This window comes from Balaenoptera musculus, chromosome 9 (assembly GCF_009873245.2).
Source record: "Balaenoptera musculus isolate JJ_BM4_2016_0621 chromosome 9, mBalMus1.pri.v3, whole genome shotgun sequence".
Classification (NCBI taxonomy): domain Eukaryota; kingdom Metazoa; phylum Chordata; class Mammalia; order Artiodactyla; family Balaenopteridae; genus Balaenoptera; species Balaenoptera musculus.
The window spans coordinates 70,737,714-70,760,285 of record NC_045793.1 but is presented as its reverse complement, the minus strand read 5'-3'; the positions used below and the strand labels follow the sequence as shown (position 1 = coordinate 70,760,285).

At 37.7% G+C, this 22,572-nt stretch overlaps 1 protein-coding gene across 3 annotated transcripts in view; it reads right to left on the bottom strand.

Moving 5' to 3' along the window:
* Window positions 1–22,572, bottom strand: part of BZW2 (basic leucine zipper and W2 domains 2) — a 57,750-nt gene that overhangs the window by 27,940 nt on the left and 7,238 nt on the right. For 2 of the 3 annotated variants that reach the window (XM_036862847.1, XM_036862848.1), the window contains exons 2-3: window positions 12,413–12,477; window positions 2,872–3,048 (exon numbers count right to left, since the gene is read on the bottom strand). In XM_036862847.1, coding sequence (XP_036718742.1) covers window positions 2,872–3,048; window positions 12,413–12,470 — 235 coding nt within the window. In that variant the 5' untranslated portion in view covers window positions 12,471–12,477. Of the gene's footprint in view, window positions 1–2,871; window positions 3,049–12,412; window positions 12,478–15,508; window positions 15,590–22,572 lie in introns of those variants that run through there. The other variant, XM_036862846.1, reaches the window with a different exon arrangement.

Sequence of the window (22,572 nt, the reverse complement as noted above, 5' to 3'; positions counted from 1 at the left end):
TGATTCCTATCTGATAGAAGTTACATAACTGAAAAGTCTGATTTTGAAACTACAGTCTTTTCTCTTAAGAGGTAAGATTTAAAAATTGTATTCCCTTACAAAACAAAATATTTGTTATACATTGATAATATTGCCACACCTCACATTTAAAATTTTGTTCCCTGATATCGGGATGAAGTATGAATTGCCATTTCTAAAAATTTTGGTGATCCTGCTGTTTTTCTCAAACTAGAAGTAAAAGAAAAGTATTTCCTTTTTTTAAAATTTTTTATAAATTTATTTATTTTATTTATTTATTCTTGGCTGTGTTGGGTGTTCGTTGCTGCGCGCGGGCTTTCTCTAGTTGTGGAGAGCGAGGGCTACTCTTCGTTGCAGTGCGTGGGCTTCTCATTGCAGTGGCTTCTCTCGTTGTGGAGCACGGGCTGTAGGCGCGTGGGCTTCCGTAGTTGCGGCACATGGGCTCAGCAGTTGTCGCTCACAGGCTCTAGAGCACAGGCTCAGTAGTTGTGGCGCACGGGCTTAGTTGCTCCGTGGAATGTGGGATCTTCCCAGACCAGGGCTCGAACCCGTGTCCCCTGCATTGGCAGGCGGATTCTCAACCACTGCGCCACCAGGGAAGCCCTGAGAAAAGTAAAGTATTTCTTGTGTCTACTCTTCAAAGGGTACAACTGAAAAACCAAGATAACTGTTGTCTCAAGAATAACAGGGGAAGGTAAATATTTTTGTGGGAGTGAAGAAAATTCTTACATACTCCATTTGTAAACAAAATGTTTACATAAAAAGAATGCACCTGGCTGACTTTATTCATTACATCATAGGTCTGGCCTCAGTAGACATCTGGGGTTGTACTGCCTGTGCTCGTAAGTTGTACCAAACATTTGCCCTCCCCTCTTTTGGATGGATAGGTGTGGTGTGAAGGAGTGAAATCTAGGCTGCAGATATAAATTTGTTGATCATCATTATAGAGATGGTAAATGAAGTCTTGAGATAACCAATGCAAAGCATATAATTTTAAGCATATGTAAGGGGACAAATATGGAAACGTAGGAGTCATGTGAGAAGTGGCATCTAGAGAGGTAGGAGGGAGTCTAAATTGTCCCATGTAAGGCAAGAAAGGAAAGCATTTCAAGAATGATGAAAGGGTCAACAGTGCTGCCAGGAAGGCACTAAGAACTGAAAAGTGTGCGTTGAATTGACTGGTGAAGTCATGTGTGACTTTGGCAAGAACCAAAACCGACCAAAGACTACTCTTGCATAGAATTTACCAGTGCATCGATAAAAGTATACCACAACTAAGGAAATTGAAAAAGCCAATAATCACATCAGGAAAGGTTCAACTTCACTATTAATTATAGTTTTCATTCTTTTTAGAATCATCTAAGGTAACATAATACTCATGGGCACGAAAGGCAACAACATACTGCAGAGTAAACATAAAACAGCATGTAGAGTATCACATTTGTATATTATCATCCCATTCTCAAAAGTTTATGTATTTCGGTAAAGAGATTTCTAGAAAAGAATTAACCAAAATTATTAACAATAGCTATCTCTGTGTATTGGGATTTGAACACACTACAAAGAGCTTTTTATACGTGGACTTGAATTACCTACAGGGATAAACTGAGACTTTCATAAATGATAACAACAAAATAAACTTGGTACATAGTGAAAACCAGCAGTTCAGATCAAAAGGGGGCCTGAAAGTAAACGGGACCAGGTACCAGCATAGATAGATCTAAGAGCTCAGAGGGAAGAATTAAAGGGTAGCTCTACCTAAAAATGTATGTATACACCCTGTCTTAAAGTAGATTGGCTTAAGCAGCTTTTCTCAATGAAAGGCACTCACAGCACGCTGGGCAGGGCAATTTTTCATTGTACTGAATGTTCCTTGCACAGCAAAGTAGGTGGCATACCTGGCCTCCACTCCCAAGTCTTTGTAGCAACCAAAACACTTCCACACATTTGCGAATGTCCCCTAGGCAGCTGAAAATCACTGGCCTGGGGATCTGACCATTTCCAGTGATTTATGGTTACCATAGGAACTAATTATGGAAACCAAGTTCTAAGAATAACTATGAAAGGAAAAATGGGTGGTTGTGATACCTAATAAACATTTAGAACAATACACCATACCACTTAAATAGTATTCTGAAGCCTTTCCCCCTGATGTCCCTGCTCTATAAGACATAGTTTTTATTTTGCTTTTTATCTATCTTTAACAATTTCCAAACTTCTATCTTTAATCCTTTTACCTATACACTCACAATTACAAGGATTTTTTAAAAACTAGATTTAAACTATATTTCGTAGACATTTAACTTTCTATGGATGAAATGAATTTTAATGAGAATTAAATTTAATGGGAATTCTTTTTAAATTTGTTGACACAGTTAAATCTCACTGCTCGCTATACCAAAAAAAAAAGAAAGAAAAAGAAAAAAAGGGTGGGACTCAAAAGAAAGGTGCTACGGCAATTGGGATTTAATGATATATACTGGAAGGATCTAGATGACAAACATAAAGTTATACTCTACTGCAGAAATTACTCCTCCTAAGTCCACTCCAGAAACATTCAAAGATTAGGGACACATGGAAAAATTGGCTTTTATCTAAAGTCAAGGGGCCAATCGTGTTGTATGTCAACAAAAGTCCTCAATGCTATGCCTCTCTTAACTAACAATCATTTCATAGCCACATTAATACCATTCTAAATCGTAATCTAGGTAAAAGTTGTAGAGACTCCCATCTACATTTTTTTTATCAATTATCATAAATGTAAGCTTATAAAGATTCTATCTCATAAGAAAATATTTCAGTAGAATTGAAAGTACGTAATATTATAAGAAGGTGCTCTAATGTGTGGTTTACCGAGCATACTACCAGCCACCAGGATATCGAAGAGTGTGTCTGCATAGCGACGATAATCTAATCGTGAGCCTGTAGAGTCCAGAAACTTGGCTACAGCTTCAAGGTCGTCACCAGCTTCATTAAGTCCCTGGACGAGTGTATCCCTGAAGACTGTGGGTTCGAATTTCTCTTTTTCATCTAAAATAAATACAGAATACAATTATTCTTTTACTTACACAACATATTCCCAAATGCAACCATACATTTCCTTTGTTCACTGGTTTTTATTTGATAGTATGATTATTTAAAAGTTGAAGGATGATTAAGTTTTTCTACTAGTTTTTCATGTTAAAGCCCTTGTTTAAATATTTATTCAAGCAATTTATTTCTGTTTAAAGGGGCCACACTCTATCTAATACATTAAAAAAATTGATGATTGATCATTTGTGTCACTCATAGGATAGGCCAATGTAACCTACTAACCCTATCTATCTGATAAACAATAAAGTATAACAATCAAAACTTAAAATTTTGTTCCACTTAAGACAGAAAAAGAAAATGATCCGGGGAGAATCACTTAAGAATAAGGGAGAATATATAAACAAACAAAATAAAGATTGGGAGGAAGAAAATCAAGAGGGGTATCTCTTTTTAAATTTTTTTAATCTAGATATAATTGACATATGATATATTAGTTGCAAGAATACAATATGATTTGATATTTGTATATATTGCAAAATGATCACCATAATAAGTCTAGCTAACATTCATTACCCTACATAGTCACAAATTTTTGTCTTGTAATGAGAAATTTTAAGATCTTTCTTAGCAACTTTCAAGTATGCAATACAGTATATTTTTTAACTTTTAATTTTATATTGGAGTATAGCCTGTTAACAATGTTGTGATAGTTTTAGAGGCACAGCAAAGCAACTCAGCCATACATACACACGTGTCCATTCTCCCCCAAACTCCCCTCCCATCCAGGCTGCCACATAACATTGAGCAGAGTTCCCTGTGCTATCCAGTAGGTCCTCGTTGGTTTCATTTTAAATATAGCGGTGTGTGCATGTCAATCCCAAACTCTCAAACTATCCCTTCCCTCCACCTTCCCCCCTTGTTAACCATAAGTTCGTTCTCTAAGTCTGTGAGTCTGTTTCTGTTTTGTGCAATACAGTATTATTAACTAGTTATTATGCTGTATATCACATCCTCATTACTTATTCTACGATTGGAAGTTTGTACTTTTTGACCACTACCTTCACCCACTGCTCCCTCCCCACCACCTCCTCACCAGTGTGCCTCTGGCACCCATCAATCTGTTATCCATGAGCTGTTTTTTTGTTGTTGTTTGTTTGTTTTTGTTTTAAAGATTCCACACGTAAGTGAGATCATACAGAATTTGCCTTTCTTATTTCACTTAACATAATGCCCTCCAGATCCATCCATGTAGTCACAAATGACAGGACTTCCTTCTTTTTATGGCTGAGTAATAGACTCTTAGGTTGTTTCCATATCTTGGCTTATTGTAAATAATGCTGCAGTGAACATTGGGGTGCATGTGTCTTTTTGAGTTGGTGTTTTCATTTTCTTCCAATAAATACCCAGAAGTGGAGTTGCTGAACATGTGTAATTCTATTTTTAAGGAACCTCCATACTGTTTTCTATAGTGGCTGCACCAATTTACATTCCCACCAATACTGTTCAAGGGTTCTCCTTTTTCCACATCCTCACCAAACACTTGTTATTTCCTGGAGGAATTTTTTTTTAACAAGATAAATTATTCCAGAGTACTTAAATATTTAAAAAATATCGTGAGCTATACGTTTATGTATCCAGCTTCAGAGCAGATGTTCTCAACCTTCTTGGTTTCATGACCCCTTGACACCCTTCAGAAGTAGTAGAGATTCCAAAGAGCTCTTGTTTATGGAGGTTACATCCATGGATACTTACTTTATAGAAATTAAAGCATAAAATTATTTGTTACATGAAAAATATTAGTGAGAAGAGAGGCACTGTTTTACACTTTTGCAAATCTCTTTAATGTCTGGCTTAATGGCAGACAGATTCCCAAACATGCTGCATGCAATTTGTTGCAATATCACACAACCTGCAGCCACCCACTGTAAACTCATGAGAGAATGTGTGAAAGGTGCAAATAATATCTCGGTATTTTATTTGAAAACAGTTTTGACTTTGTAGATGCCCTGAAATATTTCAGAGGATTTAGGGGTACAGATATTATGTAAGTTCCTCTCCTCAGCAGACTCTAGAGGGACTTCTTGTGGAAGGTCAGTTTTGAGCAAAATCTTGAACAAAATATAGATCATATGCCGTTAAAAAATGTGAAGATAGCAAACTAGGGGTCAGAAGAGGTGTAAAAAAAAAAAAAGACTAGGTTAAAGGCAAAGTATCTAGGATTCAGTTCAAAGGATTTCACCTTTTTCCCCCCTTATGCAGAGTCTGCATATGGTGAGAGAGGGGCAAAAGATCAAACTAGAAGTTAAAAAAAAAAAAAAATTCTATCATATGTGTCTTTAGAGATAAGTAGATATTGCAACTGTTAAAAAAAAAAAAAGGAGGAGGAGAAGAAAAGAATGCTATAGAAAAAGAAACATTTCATGAATAAAAAAAAAGTTCCTAGAAATGAAAAATATGACAGAAAAACATAAGAACTCAACTGAAGAGTTAAAAGAGAAAGCTGAGAATATCTCTTAGAAACTGGGAAAAAAGTCAAAGACCTACAAAATAGGAGCAAAAGGATAAGAAAAAGAGCAGACCAGTCAAATGTCCAAATAATAAGTGAATAAAAAGATATTTTTTTAAAAAAGGAAAGGAAAGGATTTAAAAATTTCAAGAAAGTTTTACCGTACTGAAGGACGTGAGTTTCCCAATGAAGGACTGTCTAGGGATCCAGCACAGGGATTGAAAGTGGATCCACAAGGTGCATTCATTACTGTGAAACTTCAGAACACTGGGAATAAAGCAACTCTCTGAAGTTTCAGGTGCAAAAAACCAAATCACATATAAAGTATCAAGAAACAGAATGACTTTGAATTGCGCAACAGAAATACCAGAAACCAGAAGATATTCCTTCAAAATTCTGAGGAAAAACAATTTTCAAACTAGAATTCCAGTGTTCAGTCACACTACTAATCAAACATAAGAGCAGAATAAACATATTTCAAGACATTCAAGGCCTCAAAACTTATGTTTCTGATACACTCTTTTTAAAAGCGATTGAAACAGATACTACACCGAAATGAGAGAATAACTCATGATTTCACAATCTTAGTAAGTCATGAGATCCCAGGAAAAAGAGAAAAAAAATCTAAGAGACAGACAACAGTACTCTTCAGGATAGTGATGAAGGGACATTTCAAGCATTTCACGTTAACAGCTGGACAGTTGGCCTAGAGAGCAAACCGAATGGAAGAGGGTTTTTCAATACAATCATACAATATGATATGATACATAGTCAGAATTCCTTCAATGTAATAGCATTGTTAGAATTCCTAAAGTGTTTATATTAAGAGATTTACATAACAAGGGAAAGGGTAGGGTTGACTAGTTTTAAGGTACAGAAGACTAAGCAAAAAAAAAAAAGATTGATTATTATTAAACTCATTAAAACCAAAGAGAAAATGGTGTTCAGAAAAATAAATCAAATAATAGTTCAGCTCTGAAGAACATGTACCAAGTCACAATAATATGCACCCTAAACAGGAGTCTAGCTAAAACTGTGATATAATGAAAGGACGGAGAACGAGAAGAGGTTTGCAGGTGGGTAGGGCGTGAAAGAGCCGAATCCTTATCTCCCATAGGAGGAAATGCATCTAGAATACCTCCAACAGAAACATCAAGCATCAGCCATACAGGAGTGTTACTTGGCCACAGGAATGCAAACGCTAAAAGAAGCAGTTAAAGAGTAGAAAGAGTTCCGCTGGGGAACAGACTTGCTGCTGTTAGAACATGTCTTGCAGAACTGTTTGACTATTTAAACCACGTACACGCACGACTTTGATACAATTAAAAACTACATGTAAAAACCAGACAGCAGCTCCCTGGTTTGTACAGACTGCCTACCTACAGTCTAACAGAAGGGATGTGCTGTAAGGGGTTAATACCACAGCCTCAGAAACAGAGAAGAATGGCATTCCCAGTACCAGCCAGAGTCACGCAGCATAAGATACCATGAAGACAGATGTAAATTAACTTGAACACTATTCGTCATGAACAAGAGATAAAAGTCCTTTTGATGCCATAAGCAAAACATTATGCAGCCAAGAACATGCAAATGTTGACCGCAGGAAAAACATAATTGGGGTCTTGTTGTGAAGCGGGGGAGGGAGAGAATGGGCACCCTAGAAGCGTAGATCACGGGGCGCAGAAGAAGTGGGTAACTGTGACCCACAGGATGAACTCATTGGCAAGCATCATCCCCTACTCGGGGTCCAGCCAAAGGGTAATTCACCACCCACCTTGGGAAGAAGTTCCCTCTCCTTTAACACAAAAACATGAGAAGTAAAAAGACCAAGAGCTGCTTATTAAGTCTCGTGACCAGCTCCCAAAATCAATTGAGGCCATCTGCACAATGGCACCCCAACATGCTTTGACGTTGACTCAGGTGGTAGAACAGACTTTGGTGGTTTGAAAATTATAAATTCAAGACACTGGAAAATATAAGTTGGGCAATAAGGTACGCTACAAATTCATGCAGACAGCTTTGTTTTGAATCTAAGAGACAACTTAAAAACTTTTCTTTGTCAAAAGGCCCTCATCCACCAGTTATACTTTTCCAAAAGACTTGCTAAGGGAGAGGGAAAGTAAAAGGAGGAAGACAGCACATCATGGCCAGAGATATTTCAACAGTGAGTAATAATGCACAAGGTCAAAATGATCACGTATAGCTTAGGAATCTTAAAAAGTCATGATGGCCTGGGAGGATTAATGATTCTCTTGCAGGATGAAAAGCAAAACTCCCACCTGCTAAGATAAGTGTCCATCTAGAGGAAAACAAAATTCCTGTACAGGAAAATGGCAAGAACATTATTGGAAGTTTGGGGAAACAAGACAATATTTTACCCATAGGTTCTTTTTCATTTCATCTGAAACAACCAACGGTATATACGATTTGTATTTCATTTGAGGACAGTGTAGCAGAAGTACCAACAAAATCCTAACAAAAATATGCCATTGCTTCCTTGAGTTTCCATTTGGCAGGTCAAAACTCCCTTGAGGTAGGAAGTACACAGTTAGGGTCTCACATTTATACTGTGTTGGTGAATCACAAGTGTGACACTGAAGAGTCAGTCATAATCACCCTCACACAACGTAGAGAAACAGGCCTATTTCTGACACTCAAATACGCCTGTAAGTTATCTAAATACATTGCTTTCTCTAAGAACTATGGTAAATCGTTAAGACAGCATTTTCCCAATGTGTTAATTAAGTGACAAATAACATAATCTACCCTCCCTTTCTGAAGGTCACTGAGTTACAGTAAATGAATTAGAACGATCATGGGTTTTCCAACTACACACACACAGATTTACTTCCGTATATATTTAAAGATTTACCTCATTAGTTCCTAACACCACTTATTACAAATCTAAGAGTGATTTAAAACCACCAAAACAGATCTAAAGCCTCAAAGAGAAACCTGAGTATGTGGTCCCTCTGGAGGCCTGAAGTTTGGTCATTTTTTTCTCTCCTATTTTCACTAATTTTAATCCAATTTCTCCACAAAATTTAGAGGGAGGCCAGTTCAATTATTAAATATTTCATTTCACTAAGCGTTACAATGGCTCAGGGGAGAAGCGTTCATCCTTTCAGATTCCTCCAAGTCACACTAGAAAACATAATTTCTCTGGAGAAAATATTATAAGCAAGATGTGCATATTTCACAAAGGATACGTTCGATATGACGTGTCCTACCATGATGTTTAATTTTGATGTTAAGCAAAAAGAAATACATTTTTTTTCTTTAAACTTTTTTTTTTTTTTAATTTTTATTTATTTTTAATTTATGGCTATGTTGGGTCTTCGTTTCTGTGCGAGGGCTTTCACTAGTTGTGGCAAGGGGGGGGCCACTCTTCATCGCTGTGCGCGGGCCTCTCACTATCGCGGCCTCTCTTGTTGCGGAGCACAGGCTCCAGACACGCAGGCTCAGTAATTGTGGCTCATGGGCCCAGCCGCTCCGCGGCATGTGGGATCCTCCCAGACCAGGGCTCGAACCCGTGTTCCCTGCATTAGCAGGCAGATTCTCAACCACTGCGCCACCAGGGAAGCCCAAGAAATACATTTTTATACTAACTTGGCAGGGAAGAGCATTAACTTTGCTAGGAGATAGGTACAAACTGAAGACAGAGCTTCGGAAGACAGCCTATTAAAATGACCTTGAAATATCCTCCGTAGATTTTTTTTCTCGGCTCTACAAAACTGCCGACCATTTATCTGAATTCAGCCCCATCATAATAGCAGAAGAAAAGCCAAAGCACGATGAACCGTCAGGATGCAATTCACTATTATGAAAAGCAGAAAATGAGGTTGACTCCATTTTTTTTTTTCCAGTCAGCAGTTTGGCACAAAATGGCTCAAGTACTGCTCTAACCCCCAACAGACCCGAGTTATATAAATCTAGATCAACTGACAAATGATAGATAACATATTTCTGGGTGGCTCTCTGTGAGTATTCCCGCAGCTATCAGACACAGGCACAGTCTTGCCCACCAAATGAATCAGAGGCAAACCAGTTCAGTGTTAGAGGTAACCTTTACAGTCCAAAACTGAAGACTGACCGTAAGGGCCAGTTTACTTGCTGAATCATGCCTGCTCTTGTGCAACACATCCTTGGGCCCTCTCCTGGCGTTGGAGCTCAGCTACTGTGAATCAGCGTCACACTAAGAAAGCTGCCTGAGTTGGAGATCCAGGTCTGAGATTAACATGCTCCCTCAGCGGGCAGGCGATGGCAAACCTTCCTTCACCTCACAGTTGGGCATACATTAAATATTATCACATTACTAGGCGCAACAATACCTTAACTGTAACTAGGTTTCTGATTAAGTCCTTTGGAAATCATCGACGTCATTTATGTTTTTCAAGACGGCTTTAAACAATGAGACAAAGAACGCACGCTGGTTGCAGCACCTTGCATTGCTATCTGCTTCCAGATTTCAATCCGCATTGTGTAGTGGGGACACAGTTTGTAAGAGGGCTAAATATAATAGAAGGGGGTGGTTCAGACTATACTTGTACTTAGCTTATGGGGATGAGTCAAGGACGCAAAAGATAAAAATAAAAAAGAAGAGTACAAGACAGAAATACTATACAAAATAACCATATCTTTTGGTTTTTAAAATATTTTTTAATTTTCATTTTTTTAGTGGGAATGTGAAGCTTTCCGGCAGGTAGCATCTACAGTTAAATTTAGCCCTTACTGCTACCTAGTGACTCTTGCAATCTGTTCTAATTCAGATGATATATTGTACTGAGAATTCTTTTCTTTCTACATAACTACACTTGCTACTTACATAGACACAGCATTGCAAGAGAACTTCAGCTACACACATTGGCTGGAAATGCCAAAGGCACGTGATATAGTTTATCAATTCAACAATTTAGCACTCGATGACCATTACATGGCATTCTGCTTCATAATCAGCTATGAGGCCTTCAGAAAGATATTCAGTCATCCTTTATCTTTACACATGATACTTCCTTAAATATTTTTCAGTCACTCTCCTCAGTGTTAGTCAACATAATAATTTCATACCATGTTTCATATTTTAAAAAGTTTCCCTATTGGGACTTCCCTGGTGGTCCAGTGGGTAAGACTCCGTGCTCCCAGTGCAGGGGGCCTGGGTTTGATTCCTGGTCGGGGAACTAGATCCCACATGCATGTCGCAACTAAGAGTTTGCATGCTGCTACTAAGAAGCCCACACGCCGCAACTAAGACCTGGCACAGCCTAAATAAATCGATAAATAAATAAATAGACTAGGGCTTCCCTGGTGGCGCAGTGGTTGAGAATCTGCCTGCTGATGCATGGGACATGGGTTCGAGCCCTGGTCTGGGAAGATCCCACGTGCCGCGGAGCAACTAGGCCCGTGAGCCACAACTACTGAGCCTGCGCGTCTGGAGCCTGTGCTCTGCAACAAGAGAGGCCACGATAGTGAGAGGCCCGCGCACCGCAATGAGGAATGGCTTGCCGCAACTAGAGGAAGCCCTCGCACAGAAACGAAGACCCAACACAGCCAAATAAATAAATAAATAAACAATAATATAAATAAATAAATAGATAGATAGATAGATAGATAGATAGATAGATAGATAGATAGATAGATAGATAGACTAAAAAGTTTCCCTATCAAGTTTTGGCTCAACTACTCTTAAAACCAAGAGGATTTCTATATAATTATGCAAAACTGATTAAATATTATAAAAGATTTAAAAATTCTTTACACAAAAAGAATGGGAAGATGAACATAACAAAAAGAAGTCACTCACATATAGAAATTGTACCAGCCATCATCAAACTGGCTATATCACTTCTCTTCGCACGATAAAAGACATTTGAAAATATCCTGAGTTTTACAGACACTTAGGGCAGTAAATTTAGTTCGACTTTCTAAATTCTGAAAAGGTTAAAACTCTTCAATATCTTCCCTAATTTACTCTTCTCTTAGTTTTACTATCTTGGCTTATGAACGTTTTCTTAAAAACACAAAGAAAGCAAAAACGAAATGCAAACGCTGATGTTAAAAACAGTAAAGTTTATCAACTGCCTTCAGAGCCTCGCATGAGAGTAAGGCAACCTGAACAGATATAATCATCCTCATTTTGTAGATGAAGACACAAAGCTCAGACAAGTTAAATGACTTGTCCAAAATCAAACACCTAAGTAACTGGCGGTTCTGAGGCTTGAATGCACACCTTCAGATTTTACAGTCAGAGCTCGAAAGACAGAAATTAGTGAGGTTAGGTGGAAACAAAGATAATACCAATTCTTCTTTGTGGAATTAATTAAGAAACCTCAGCTAAAATTGGAGTCCGGACAGGCCTGTAGGGGGAGCTCTTATACCCTGCCATGCATCATCAATTACTCCAAACAGGAAGATAATTATGCCTTCCTCTCTAGTCTCCAACAGAAAGGTGTTGCCTACTTTACTATCCGGAAGGAAGAAGAAAACTTCTCTCCACCTAACCACAGCTCAGCCAATCAGAGAATGTACCAGACCAAACTATGAGTAGCCTCCATACTTTGGACTCCCAGCTTCCTCATGTGGACTGTTGGGTTATTAGAGCTCCTCTCAACTCCCCTCTTTTCCCTATAATAGCAAGTTCCGCTTCCTTGTTCTCTGACTTGCCCCATAGTTCGCATACCCCGAACTGCAATTCCTCTGGGCTCTTCCCAAAGAAACTCGCTTTTGCTACTAAAATAACTGGCTGTTGTATTGTTAAACTTGACATTCACCAACCTTATATTTTGATTAGAACTTTAAACACACATTTCCCCCAACCCCGTCCCCACCATACACACACAAACACACAACACAACCTACCCCTTTTCCGAGTTTTGAACCGCTGGCCTGTTAGCACTGGCTTCTGATGCTTATTCATAAAATTTCTGAAAACCAAGAAAATAAGATTAGGCACTTCAAATAAGCAGTTCATATAATATATAGCTAATAAGCGTATGTTTGACTTCACCCATACTAAATATACTTTTTAAAATGAGATAATTGTAACTACTGAACTAGCAAAACTTTTAAAGTTTAATAATATCTAGTGTGGACAAAAGAGACAAGGAAAATAACCACAGACATAAACTTTGATATAAAGGATAAACTCCATGCAATACTTTTGGGAAGCATTTGGTGAATATCTATAAATATTTACATGCGCATAACCTACGGTCCAGCAATTCCCTTACAAGGAATTTATTCTACAGTTATACCCACACAAGTATGCAAATATACGTGTATGTGTATATATAAAAGGATTTAGCTGCAACATTGTTGGATGCATAAAAAAATGGAAGTTGAATACCCATAAACCTATCTAGTTCAATAAGTTATAAATAAGCCATCAAATGGAACTACGAAGCTTTACAAAATGAATTATATCCAATGTACTACATATGGCCCTGGCTACCTCTCTGATTATGTTTCCTACATCTACCTCTTCCCATCATTCACTGCTCCAGCCACATTGCCCTCTTTGCTTCTTCCGGTGGGCCAGGGAAGCCATTCACGTGGCTTTAACTCTCTGCACTCACTCAAATGCCTCTGTTTCAGAGACCTTCCCAGACCACCCTGACTAACAAGACTCCTTCTCTCTCTCTCCCTCTCCCTCTCATCTAGCTCTATTTCTCTTCATAGCTCACAGCAGCCCCTGTCATTTCATTAGCATCTGTCTGCCATGGTCTATTTCCCCCAAGAGTAACATCCATGTGGGTAGGGACTTTGTAGGTTTTACTCAATACTGTATCTTTAGCACCTAAAACAATACTGAGAGTAAGCATTTAAATTTAATAAATAATTGTCAAATAAGCTGTTGCACTGATATGGAAAGATGTTCAAGTAAAATTGTTAAAGGAAAAAAGCAAGTTGAATAAAAGAGTGTAAAGCATAATTTTTCGGTTAAAAAGGGGGGTACACGTAGTATTTCCTTTTCTAGGCAAGGAACATTTAAGAACGATACAAGAAACTGTTAGTAAGCTTTTCATTTGTTTGCTTAACCTCAGAGGATGAGTACTTGGGTATTTTAAATTCTCCTATTGGATTTAATATATAATTTAAAATATCAAAAATTATCTTTTAAAAAAGTGAAAAACCTGCCCTAAAAGACCTTTTACAAACTGAGAATAACCTTGCTGGCATAAATATTACAATCTGAAAATATGTCTAGATTGCCTAAATTATGAGGACCAAACGATTAAGATAATGTCAAGCAAATTATTTAATTATCTTTCAAAGATTTTTAAAATTGTGATTTGAAAATGTCTAGATTTTCTCCATTACTTATACCATTAAATAATCAAGAAAATTTGCAACATTAAACAGTAAATTATTTAATTATATCTCAAAATTTTTAAAAAATCCTCAAGAATGTGCAAAAATTATTATTCAGTTTATGTACCAAAACTTTCTTCCAACCCCATGAAAAAAGAGAAACGTGTATTTTCACACAGAAAGCAATCTGTTTATCATTGAAAACTTGAATGACCATTTTTAAAGTGAAACTAAAAAAAATTTTTTTAATAAAGTAACAAAGTCCAAAAGTAATTCCTTTTATGGTTTAAGTAGAGAGAATTTTTATCAATCCTATAAAGTGAACTTACTACATCCTGCTTTGAGATATAAAGGTGACTAAGCCGGATTCCAAGCCCTCAAGGAACACAGAGCCCAGCAGAGATAAAATACAAACATTTAGGGCTTCCCTGGTGGCTGGCGCAGTGGTTGAGAGTCTGCCTGCCAATGCGGGGGACGCGGGTTCGGGCCCTGGTCTGGGAGGATCCCACATGCCGCGGAGCAACTAAGCCCGTGAGCCACAACTACTGAGCCTGTGCGTCTGGAGCCTGTGCTCCGCAACAAGAGAGGCCGCGATAGTGAGAGGCCCGCGCACCGCGATGAAGAGTGGCCCCCACTCGCCGCAACTAGAGAAACCCCTCGCACAGAAACGAAGACCCAACACAGCCAAATAAATTAATTAATTAATTAAAAAAAACAAAAACAAAAACAAACATTTATAGTACAATGTGACAGGTGAAACAACAGCGGGACACACCTAGCTAACCAGTATAGAAAAGGTATTGATTGCTGTATGTGTATGGGGCAGAGCAGCTGCACAGTGAAATGACTACAAATGCAGTAACCTTAATCAATGAAATCTCATTTCATTTGAGAAATGTTGGAAATAGAGTTTCTAATGCATTATTTATATTCACTGCAAAACTCTTTCATTCAGAATTTTCCCTGTTGGCATTTTCAACAGATTCACTCTATACCAGCAAACATTTCCATTGGAGCACAAGTAATAAATATACGTGTGTGTGTGTGTGTGTGTGTGTTCTCCTTAATGTTTCCACACCTCCCAAAACACAACAAATACCGAAATACCATACAAAATATTTTCTTGTGTTAGCGAAGAAAAATACCTGTTAAGAAGTTTGGGTCTCCTACTGAGATACAAAACCAAAAATAGAGCCTGAAACTCCTCCAGGAGGTGAACATGCAAGGAAGGAGTTTCCTTTTTTGCCAAAGATGTTTTTATTTTAGAATTAAAAAATATTTTTAAAGTGGGAGTCCCCTCTAAAAGACTTATTTTAAGGTCTAGAATATAAACATATAGAATTCCCTAATTAACTCTACCTTTACACCTTGTTTCTATTTTCCTGCTAATGGGAATTACTACCAAACACAGCCTACGTTGGAGAGAATTACTCTATTTTAAAAATTCTTTAGCTCTGTTTATACTTTCTTTAGTTCTAAATACGAAAGTTTCTTTCTTCATAGCCCAGTTATGTAGGCTTATTTTACACTACCTCAATATAGTCTATGTGGAAAATAATAAAAGAACACATAAACATAAAAAAATATGCAAAGATTTTGACATACACAACATCCAAAATAAATCAAACAAACACAGAGACTCACCTACTGGTACTGAAAGACTAAATGAAGATATTCTGTTCACCAAAAGTCTCTATCGTTTAGCTGTTACTATTTGGAGTAGAGGCTTGGCTTCCCTCTAAATTTAGCTCTGGTGCTACATTATAATCTGCTCCAGTGAGGGTCAGCCTTTATAAGGCACTCACTGAAGCTCTGGCCAAAGAAGAGCAAGGGCACTTTGACTAAGAAACTGTGCTAGCTTAAACCTGGGAAAGTAACAAAGGGAGAGTAACAAAGGCAGTTCTCTTAGGCCAATGTCAAAAGCTCACTTTTATTAGACTGCATTACAACTTACAAGTTGAAATAAACTAACATCATGATGATTTGGCTTCCATAAAAACTATAACCCAAACACTCACATAGAAAATAAGCTCATGGGACTTCCCTGGTGGTGCAGTGGTTAAGAATCCGCCTGCCAACGCAGGGGACACGGGTTCGAGCCCTGGTCCGGGAAGATCTCACATACCGCGGAGCAACTAAGCCTGTGTGCCACAACTACTGAGCCTGCGCTCTAGAGCCCGCGAGCCACAACTACTGAGCCCACGTGCCACAACTACTGAAGCCCGCATGCCTAGAGACCGTGCTCCGCAACAAGAGAAGCCACCGCAATGAGAAGCCTGTGCACCCCAACGAAGAGTAGCTCCCGCTCGCTGCAACTAGAGGAAGCCCGCACACAGCAACGAAGACCCAACACAGTCAAAAATTTAAAAATAAATAATAAAAATAAATTATTAAAAAAATAAAAAGAAAAGAAGCTCATGTCCCACCAAAATGGAAAAGCTCCACGGTTTAAAATAGAATTTTAAAAAATTGTATGTAAAGTGGTAAAACAAAATGGATTTAAGTATTTCACATGTCATCTAAGAGACTAAATTTCTTGCATAGTTTAGAAGATAAAAGAAGGCCATAAAAATACTAAAACGATCCAATCAACCAAACATTAGAAACCAGGTACTTTATTAATGAAATAAACATTTTTGAATCAATTTCTATTTAAGTCTAAATGGAAAAGTTTAATTGAAAGATTTTTAAATCTAACATATTAGATAAATATCGCCCCACCTCACTTTATTAATCTTCTAACTGCCCTCGTGCTCTTTTCATATTCCACCCCTTACTCCCAACCAGACTCTGGGTCCAAGTGTGACAATGGGCCAGCAGCATTGAAGGGTCTCATGGCTATTGTGTATTAATCCTGCCACTTGCCCTGCCCACCCTGAGTAGATTGACACCTTGCGTGTTGTCTTCCCTCGTATTCTTCCTTAATTCTCTCCATTCTGGAAAGTGTCTGATCTATCACAGAAGGCCGTACCTTCTAGTTGTCCCTACTAGTGGATGCCTGTTCTCAACCAGTAATCAAGAGATTTGGCCTGATACTCTATTCTTGCCTGTTCTTCTGGTCTGGCTCATCTTTGAAGTATGATAATCTGCCTCATGTAAGGCATTTAATATTACTAATATATGCTACACATAAAATAACTATGCTATTCAAACAACCTTGACATTATAAATACGGATACTCTAAGGTAGAGTCAATCTTTTTCTATAAAGGGATAGAAAGAAAATATTTTAGGCTCTGTGAGCTACATGATCTCTGTTCCAACTACTCAGTTCTGCTGTTATAGCCTGAAAGCAGCCATAGGCAATATATAAATAGGTGGTCATGGCTGTATTCCAGTAAAACTTTATTTACAAAACAAACAGTGGATCAGAATGGGCCCCCAGGTTGCAGTTTGCCAACACCCATCCTGGAGAGGTGTACCCAACAGAACTATCTGTGACCGTGAAAATGTTCTATATCTGCACTGTCTAATATGGTAGCCACTAGACACGTGGCTATTGGACCCTTGAAGTGCGGTTAGTGTGACTGAGGAACTAAATGTTTCATTTTATTTAATTTTCATTAATTAAAATTAAAATTGAAATAGCCAACGTGTCTAGTGGCTATCGTGTCAGGCAACCCAGTTCTAAAGCATTCCCTATGGCCCAACACACAAACTTGATAAAAAGGTTAAAACACACTCAAAGAATAGGAATTTTTTAATTAATATTTTTCAAATAAAGTAGCTCTGCAGAGCATTTTGCCCAAATTTCAAAACTATGTGGCTACAGCAGGAAAGAAAAGAAAAAGTACCAAACTTCAAAGTGAAACTCTCTTGGTACCGTCAATATTACTTAAGACAATGGGAAGAGAGAGACTTCCGATTCTAAGATAATAAAAATTATAGGGCAACAAGATTATCCCCAAAGTATAAAGTGTGTCATAAAGATGCAATAACACCAGCACACAAAACTCAAAATATAACTGACCCACTTTACTGCAACGTTCTCAGGATGTACTCTGTGTTTAGGAGCAAGTTTCAAGAACTACCTTTTATTCTATATTTCAAATGGGTAAAATAATTTACCATAAAAGAAAACTAAAAATTGCCCATAATTATAAACTATTCTCCTTTCCATTAAAGCTAAAACTGCAAGAACAAACATCATAAACTCCTGTACAAAAAGTTGTCATATCTAGGGATCATTTGGGTTGATAACATTGTAGCATCCTTCTCTCAAAAGAAAAACAAAATTAAATTGCTCTGTGAAACTTTAAATTATGAACATTCTAAAGCGATAAGCTAAATATTTGCCTATAATTACACTACACAATTTTGTTGCCCAGAATAACATTAGCTTGTTCAATATCCTTACCATGATTTTGTAACAGCCTCTCTGGACTCAAAATCACCCAGCCTCTACAACAAACTTCGCTATAGCTCCTAGAAAATTCTATCTAAGTTTCAGTATTTATAATAATTGAAAAAACATTAAAAATTTAAAATAACAAATAGCCTACCTATAAAAGAAAAAATGTTTCTAAATAAATTCAAATATTTCTTTAATACAAAAATATTACTGTTATATTCATATCCTCTTCATTCTTATAATTAATGATATAAAAGAACAAAGATATCTTTCTTAAAAAGCACAAACTTAAACTATAGTTCTCGCCTCAAAATTTTACAACGGTAGTTTGCAGCAAGGGACATTAATGGTAGGAACTTAAATTGTGCTAAGCAACGATCTTTTAAGAAAGAGGGATCAAAGCCCAAAGGAATTGTGTTGTGAAAAAAAGTACACTGAGTTAACTATATTCATCTAAATCTGCCTTAAGAAGACATAAAAGCATCGTGATTAAATTTTCATTATAATATTTCCAAATTTATTTCACTTCTTAAACTTTATTTTTGAATAATGATTCTTGCTTCCCTTTAAATAAAAATATTCCAGAAATTACATTTTAAGTATCAATGTACAACCTCTTCACTGAAATAAAGACAATTACATAATGTCACTTATTTCATCTCAATGAAGTTATTTTCAAAAACTTTCAAGAAGTATAAATTAACTCTGAAATAGTTTCACACTGCTTATCAATTCATGCCATCTACTCAAGGGACTCCGTAAGCAGTCCCTGGGGCAAGCACATGTCCTTCTCTGGGCCCTTCCACTTTCCCCAGTTGGGATCTCTCCCAGGCCCTTCCCTTCCCCCAACAAGTGACCAGCCCCACTCAGCTTCCCAGATGGCCTAATCTTGCTGATGTCATTCTTATGTCTCAACACTTTGAAAAACACAAACACACCTTCAACTACACACCCTGAACATACTTTGGCTTTTAGAAAGCTCATTCCTCAAACATAACATTTCAGGGTATCTTAATAGCAAAATGTCTTAAAACCTCTGTTCTAGTTAAGACCCTTAGAACTTTTGTCTGCAAGACAACAGGATAGTGATAACAATTGCATACCTACGATATTTCAAGTTGTAAATTCAGAGAATTTAGAGGAAATGGTGGCATGAAACAGAGAAATATCCAATGATTAAATGTCTAGCTGTGGTTTAAATATATTTATTAATTTATCAAGTATTTTAGGGGGGCTTATTGTGTATCAGGCATTGTACTAGAGCACTGGTTTCACTCCAGGGTTAATTTTGTTCCCCAAGGGACATTTGGCAGTGTCTGGAGACATTTTTGCTTGTCATGCTGGGAGAAGGGGGGTGCTACTGGAATCTAGTAGGTTGAGGCCAGGGACGCTGCTGAACAATCTACAATGTTGTAGCAGAGCCCCCTACGACAAAGGGTTATCTCGCCCAACGTTTCAATTGTGCCAAGGTTGGAAAACCCTGCATGAAAGAGGAAACAAAGGTAAGCAAAGCCAGAGATGGGCCTTGCTCTCAAGAACTGAAAATTGTGCACACAGGTCTAAACACATCAGAGCAGCAAGCAGGCAGATATTTCCTTGAAAGACTTATTTCTGTTTGCCAAACATTAATGTCAATTGTAGACAAAACAAATGCATCACCGAGTAGCTCTGGTAGGGGGGTGATGATACTGGGGAGGGGCTAGGTATGTATGGGGGGAGAGGGTATATGGGAAATCTCTGTACCCTTCTCTTAACTTTGATGTGAACCTAAAACTGCTCTAAAAAACAAATTAAGTTAAAAAAAAAAATCAGCATGCCAGAGAGCAAGTCAGTTGATTAAGGCTAATTCTGTATCAAACACAAAACTGATGCAAGTGTTTATGACTATCAGTACAAATAGAAGACTAGAAGATAAGTTATTATGGCGAGGGGGACTGAAGTCTGTTCCTCTCTTCTCAGCACTGTAATCAAGGAGGAGAAGATGACAGAAGCTTCTGGGAAAAAAAATAACACCCTAGACTGGTAACTAGTGGGAGAATGTTGCTTTGCAGCAATGGCTTTTACAAAACATGGGAATGAAACTTCAGGAAGTTCAAAGGTGGTGATGGACAGGAGTCCAAATGTCTTCTCACTTGTGAGTTCTCTCAACCAGGCCACTCCGGCCCCCATCCTCCCAGGAGAGGAACTGCCCAAGCCTGTCTAGCAGATGAAGCTTTATTTGAAAGGTTGCACACACACAAAAAGTTACCTACCATACATATGCCTATTTCACAATGAGGACAGCGTGAAATGGATAGAAATGCCCAAGCCTAGCCTGGGACTTAATGGGACACAGCACACTGATGATATGAAACTGTATTCCCAGATACAATTTTAAAGGAGTGGATTACAGTAACTCAAATTGAGAGAGAGAGAGAGAAAGAGAGAGAAGACCAGTGCCACATTACGAACTTTCAAGTATACTTTTTCAAAAGGCTTAAAATCATTCATTTGTATTCATTTATTAAACATACCTCTATCTGGTACTGGTCAATAGGGATGCAGATGGGACCAATCAGACAAGATACATAGACAAGATGCATGGTGCTCACTTTCTAGCAGGTGGAGGTTTGACCCACGCACTGCACAAAAAAACCTGGCAGTGTGAGTTAAGAAGAAGTAATGGTCTCCAGTATGTTAAAGTACATCACATGATGAATTTGAGTTGCAGTTGTGTTTATTAATGCTTTAACAATTAAACGTGTGTTGCATTTTTGTTTTTTTACGTTTTAACTTATAATGGATATCCATGAAGTATGGAACACTTTGAAACCCGAAGAACTAAACCTAGACCCTCATCTCACACTCTGATAAGGTTCTGAGATGTCACGCCACTTGCCTGAGGTCAGGCATTCCATTCTAACCTTGGTGATAAAGCAGAGATCAAAGCAGAAAAATCAGGCCCTCACAAACACAGAAGGGTCAGGGCCAGAACCCGTCAACTGTCTCCTTGCAGTGCACTTCTCCAAAGAACCAGCTGAAGTTGCCGGGTAACCATTCATATGATTCTCGAAGGCAGCTTTTTATTATTTGCCTCATGAATTTTATGGTTTAGAGTTAGAGAGTGAAGCATAAATATTAATTTTAACGTCTAGTTCAGCACTTGGATAAACTGAATTAGCATATGTTACCTCCCAAATGCCAAATAGTTCTCCGTGGAGTTCTAGTAAGGAAAAAAACATTTGTCTTTAGCAAGAGGATTTAACAGAAATCCTGCCTCTTAAGGACATGTAAATAGTAGGAAATCTATGGCTCCATGGTTTCTGGTACTACTGGAGCTGGTTCTCAACTTCTTTCCTGCAGAAGCTCAACGCTAATGTAAACACCATCTTCACACTCTTCCACGCCGATGTGGCATCCTTTCTTCTAGCCAGCAGCTTCCTCTGTACCAGCAATGTGGGCCTCTCCTTCCTGTTTACAATAACCCCATTCTATTACCTTGTATACTGAGAAAAACATATGTCATGTTCTCTTTTTTCCTTAGAAATGATCACAAATCCAGGAAGCTGTCGAGGTTGGTTTGAAAAGCATTAAAGTCTTTTGTGTGAATATGCAAAAAAGAAGAGGATACAGTAGGATATTATAAAACTGCACACCCCATGGTGGTTTATGATATAGTCTCCATAGTGCTAAGAGTTAATATTCCTTACTGCTACTCACCTCTGCCTAGCAGTTTTCTTGAGATTTATTTAGAAGTCCCCAAAATAACAGTACATCTAACAATTATTTTTTGAAAGTCCTCTTCTAACATAAAAATAAGTCGAACTATGAAAAGAGGAAACACAATTCTACACATCTCACAAATTTGTTATTATTGTTTCCCTACTAATATATTATTATTATATATATAATTGAGAGAATTAAAGATAACAAAACAAAAAACAACAAAGGATACACCTGAAATTTAAAAAATCAAGAAAGAACAATGAAAGCACTGTCTCTTTGGCATTTGCCAAAAGAATGGTTCATTCAGTGAGTTACCTAAACCTTTTATTTCCAAAGCAGTTTACAAATATGACTATCAGAATATTTTTTGGCACTTTTCACTCAAGACATGCCAAATTTAGAACAGGCCAAATTATTCCAGTTGGCATTTAGCTGCCTAAAAGATACTTGCTGAAGAGACCCATGGCCCCAATATAGACATCAGAATGAGTTAAGAATGAAAAGTATTCTTGTGTATACTGCTGATTGATACTGGTATACAGCAGACTTTTAAAATTTAGAAATTATTCTAAATTGTCATGTATTTTTTCCCCTAATAGATACAAAGGAAAAATGCTGTGGAAACTAATGACAACCACAATCCTGCATTAAAA